Source organism: Condylura cristata, unplaced genomic scaffold, assembly GCF_000260355.1.
Source record: "Condylura cristata isolate star-nosed mole 26May11 unplaced genomic scaffold, ConCri1.0 scaffold00008, whole genome shotgun sequence".
NCBI lineage: Eukaryota > Metazoa > Chordata > Mammalia > Eulipotyphla > Talpidae > Condylura > Condylura cristata.
The window spans coordinates 3,309,013-3,313,662 of record NW_004567109.1 but is presented as its reverse complement, the minus strand read 5'-3'; the positions used below and the strand labels follow the sequence as shown (position 1 = coordinate 3,313,662).

The window sequence follows — 4,650 nt, the reverse complement described above, 5'->3', positions numbered from 1 at the left end:
GGCGGGGCCGGCCCCGCCTCCGTGCTGACACCAGCCGCCCCCAGGCGAGTGTCAGTGGCTGCACCTGGACCTGATCAGGGAGATGCGGCAGTTCTGCCGCTCGCTCTTCCCCGTGGTGGGCTACGCCTACTGCACCATCCCCACCTACCCCAGCGGCCAGATCGGCTTCATGCTCTGCAGCAAAAACCCGGTGAGCGGGGGCTGCCCCGGCAGCGAGGGGCCGGCGGGCACGGGGAAGCCCTCGCTCATTGCCCCCTCCTCGTGCCCAGAGCACCAACTTCCAGGAGCCCGTGCAGCAGCTGACACAGAAGCAGGTGGAGCAGATGCAGCTGAGGTACTACAACTCCGACATCCACCGGGCGGCTTTCGTGCTGCCCGAATTTGCCCGCAAGGTGAGGTTCCCTGCAGCTCCCTGAGGGCCGCCTGGGCCCCGTGCTGCCCGGCATGCTCCTGACTAGCCTTCCTGTCCTGCCAGGCCCTGAATGATGTGAGCTGAGACCCAGGGGCGCTGCCGTCGCCACCCGGCACCTCAGGCCAGGGAGCCCCCAGGGCACCTGGGCCCCGCCAGCCCTGGAGAGACCCCCGCCCCGCCGGCTCCCCCACCAACCAAGAGTCACAGGCCCCAGAATGCTGCCCAGCCTCCAGCAGGGCGGACTGTCTGTCTGTCTGTCTGTCTGTCTGTCTGTCTCTGTGGTGTTCAGCCTCCAAGCCTATACCAGCCGCGTCTCTGCCTTCTGTTGCCCCGCGCACACCAAACACGTGTATTTATAACAAAATTCTGAATCGTGTGTCCCCCGACCTTGAATGGGCTTCAGCCACAACTGGGGGTCCTGAGTGCCAGGCCCTGGGCTGCCTGGTGTCTGGCCTCCGAGGGACTGAGTGGGCAGGGCAGACCCTGCCACCCTGGAGCAGCCCCGTTCACTGTGGCACCAACGGGCGCAGCTGTCGCCACGCAGGACCCAGTCTTGCTGAGAGGCTGCCACAGCCGCTGCTTCCCTGGTTGCTGGGACCGGGCCTCGGGGTGAGGTCAGGGACTGCCATCCCCTGGGGCTGCCCCTGTCCTTGGAAGAACTCGGGCCACTCACGAGATTGTCAGCTGCCCTGGTGGGGTATGGTTGGGGTCCAGGCACTTGGAGCAGTTTAAGCACATCGGGCCCCCAGACGGGGCTGGAATCTGCCTTCCCACTGGTGAGTGTCCTCTGGAGAAGCTCCCCAAGGGGCAGAGAGCTGGTGGGGCCCCTCCTTGCCAGGACTGTCCCCTCTCCAAGGTGCTGAACCTCGGTGCCCCAAGGGCCTTGCCCCTCCACCTGCCCAGCTTCTGATGGGGGAGAAGCCTCTGAACCGGATTCAGGGTGGGGCAGGGACTGGAGCCCACCCCTTGGGATCCGTGGGAAAAGCAGCCTCACCAAGTCACTCCCCATCTCAAGCAGGGACAAAGCTGGAGGATGGGTGAGATGCTGGGCAAACTGGGGGCATGGAGGGACGTGAAGGGGGTGGCCCCAGCTCAGGAGGAGCGTGCAAGAACACCTCCCACCCTGCCTTACCCTGGCTGGCCACCTCCTTTCTGCCCAGATCCCCAGGGGAATTTAAATGCAGGCTTGGGCCCCAGGGTCCACCCCTCCCAGGGAGTCCTGATCAAAGGGATCCTGGACTGAGGGTGGAGCTGGCCCTGCCTTAGGCCTTTACGGGAAGGGTAAGTTACCTGCACGGGAAGGGTAAGTTACCTGCACGGCTGCACCCGAGGCTCAGGTGACATCCAAGCAGCTAACCCTTCCCTGAGAGCTGCTCTGCTGGGATCAAGTGGGAGCCCATGGGGACCCCCCCAGGGATGCCCATGGAGACCCCCTCTCTTAGGGCCTTGCTTCCAAAGCCCAGCTCACTAACCAAGTTCTAGGAAGGTTCCCCCAGGTCACTCAGAGGACGCTGCCGGGAAGGAGCTGTCCTGGCTCCGAGAGCCAAGACCTGGGTCCACACCTCATCCTGCCTCCTCACCCTGTGGCTCTGAGGTCTTCGGTCACCCCCACCTCTGCAAGGCAGCCGGGACCTTACAGCATGTCAGGCAGGGCTTGCTGAGGGCCAGGGCAGCAGGCTTGTCCCCGGGGAGAAGAGCGTCCAGGCCACGGAGATGTCGCCACTTGAGAAGTGGACGCCTCGCCTGGCCGTTTGCGTTGCCTGTGATGGCCACCCCGCCACTTCTCCAACTTCGCTAGTAAAATCTGCACACACCTACTCACCTGGGAGGGGGTATATTCGGGTCCTGCACTGAACCCCACATCTGGGTGGACATGATGTAGCTGTGTGCTGGGTGCCCGGAGCGGAAGTCGGGTGTTTGCTGTGTCCCCCAAAGCACCACAAATGCTGGTGAGGCCACAAACAACTCCAGCTGGTGTTGGGCATAAAGCCAGCCCTGCCCTGGTTTAGACCCCCAATTCCCTGGGGGCGGTGGGGAGACCTGGCTGGCCCTCCAAGGTGCCCTCTTCACGGGCAGTCTCGCTCAGCTCTGTGAGCTGATGACTTTGGTATCTGCCTTCGTCTCTGAGCAGCTAAGTAACATGCTGGTTACGCCTGTCTGAGTCTTGGGCTGTTGATTTTCGCTAGGAAGTGGGGGAACGAAGACTTTCCTTCCCTGCCCCCACCAGCCTCTCAACAGGGGCACCCTGGCCACTCCTGGGGCCCAGCGCCCACATCCTAGGGCCTCAGAGAACTCCCCCCTCACACAAGCTCCTTCGCAGCTTCCTGTTTTCCCAGGTTTCCAGTTTGGGGTTTGTGTTAGTTGTTTTTGTTTTTGTTTTCTTGGCATAATTTTCAATAAATGTATCATTCATTTAGTCCCCAACTTTTGGCCAATTCTCTAGAACTAAAGATTTTTTGACTAAACACCCTTCATGAGGGTTTGGGCAATATGTGAATCAATTATTTCTTAATTATGAATCAAATAATTCTTGAGTATTGACTTGTCCCCATTACCATTTATAATTCATTCATGACTATTAAAAGGAATATTCAGTAACAAATACACAGTGTCACTGTTATATATATTGTACCTATTGTATACAATATTATACATAATTCATAATATACATTTCCTTAAGTGATTTGTGTCATAATTTACATGTGTATTACCTATGAAAAATGACCCAAAATTTTTTGATTTTGAGGGAAGAAAATGAAAACAAATTTTTCTTTGGACCCAGCCTGTTTCTATGCTTTTCATCTTACTGGGGGGATCTCTGCAGGGTCTTCAGATGGCGCCAAAGCAGCTCCCCACTGCAAGTCTGCTTTTGCAGCACCCTCAACCCTCTGCCGGTTTCTTGGTTTTACTCCCTTGTTTGGATGGAACATATCCGATAGCAGCTTTCTGCAAAAGGGATCAGGGTTTTTTCATGTGGAGCATGAAGATAGCTTACATTCCACCTCTTGCTTCATAGGTGGGGCTAGAATCTGGTTGAGTGTAGAATTCAATGATATGATAATCTTTCTACAGTATTTTGAGATTTGCCTTTTCCCATTTGTACCTAGTGCAGGCCTTAACACCAACAAAGGATTAAACAACAATAGCTGGTCTTCTCTGCTGGGCAGGGCAGGGATGTGGGAGGGTTTAGGGGTGGGCCGGCTGGTTATTCTCAACCTGGGCCAGCCTCCCACCCTGCCCAGGAAGCCTTCCCTGGGGCGGAAGGACCAGACTCCAAGGTCACTCCTGGACTCTGAATTGCACCTGCCTCACCCCTCCCACAGGGCCTTGTTGACTATCCTCACAACATGGCCACTGGCTCCCCAGAGTGAGTGAGCTGGGGGGGGGGGGCTGTAGGTTGGGGGAGGGGTGGCAGTCTGTTACCACCCAGCCAAAGTAACCATCATGTCAGCCACCCCCAAGGTGCGAAGCCTGGGGTGAAAATCAATTGGGGGGACACTCTTTCCACCCCAGAGGTGACTTCTAGCTTTCCGGTGTTATTTGGAGCTCCAGAATAATTCTTGTCCTGGCCCTTGTGTGATTTACGAGTCTCCTCTCCACCTGTCCTACCCCTTCCCACGCAACATATAAAACATAAATTTTCTCCCCTGTGTTTGTTTTGACATTTTTAAAAAAGGATTTATTTTACTTATTTATGTACAAAAACTGGGGTGCGGGCCAGGGGAGGGAGGGGGGTGAGAGGACTCACCAGAGACAGAGGGGGAGCAGGTGGCCTGGCTGAAATACCCTGCTGCGGGGAGCAGCAGGGAGACAGGAGCCCTCTGCTGGGCCCTCGGGGTCGCTCACGGCGGGGTGGGGGCCCTGGGGGCCCCTGCTGCGCTGGCTGGGGCAGCTTCACGGAGCTGCACTTTAACCCCTGTGCCAGCTTCTCAAATGCTTCCAGAAAACGCTGGCACCCTGGTGGCAAGCTGACTCCTGACCCCGCCAACATGGAGGAGGTGCTCCCCCAGTCGCCCCAATGCCGTCTGCCTCCCAGCTCCCGCATCCCCAAAGCAGGCACTGGTGTGTTTTACAACTCCCCCTTTCTGCCTGAGCAGGCCTGGGAGGCCTGGAGCGCCCATGGATGCTCTCCCTCTCTCCCCTCCACCTCGAAGCAGCCCCATCGCTGCAGGGAGACACCCCAGGAGGAGACAGGTGTGTGGGACGGCAGTCAGGGGGCGTCAGCTTTGCGGGGGGGG

The 4,650-nt window shown here is 57.9% G+C and overlaps 2 protein-coding genes across 2 annotated transcripts in view; both read left to right on the top strand.

Annotated features, from left to right (window-relative positions):
* The window catches only part of SRM (spermidine synthase), a gene marked incomplete at its 5' end in the record, with an annotated part of 3,272 nt that extends 2,493 nt beyond the window's left edge, over nucleotides 1-779 (top strand). Inside the window, 3 exons of the mRNA XM_012722071.1 lie at nucleotides 45-190; nucleotides 270-392; nucleotides 476-779. Of these exons, the coding sequence (XP_012577525.1) occupies nucleotides 45-190; nucleotides 270-392; nucleotides 476-496 (290 nt within the window). The remainder of the gene's footprint in view (nucleotides 1-44; nucleotides 191-269; nucleotides 393-475) is intronic.
* Nucleotides 780-4,401: 3,622 nt separating this feature from the next.
* The window catches only part of MASP2 (mannan-binding lectin serine peptidase 2), a 10,038-nt gene continuing 9,789 nt past the window's right edge, over nucleotides 4,402-4,650 (top strand). The window contains exon 1 of the mRNA XM_004679317.2: nucleotides 4,402-4,474. Coding sequence (XP_004679374.1) covers nucleotides 4,402-4,474 — 73 coding nt within the window. The remainder of the gene's footprint in view (nucleotides 4,475-4,650) is intronic.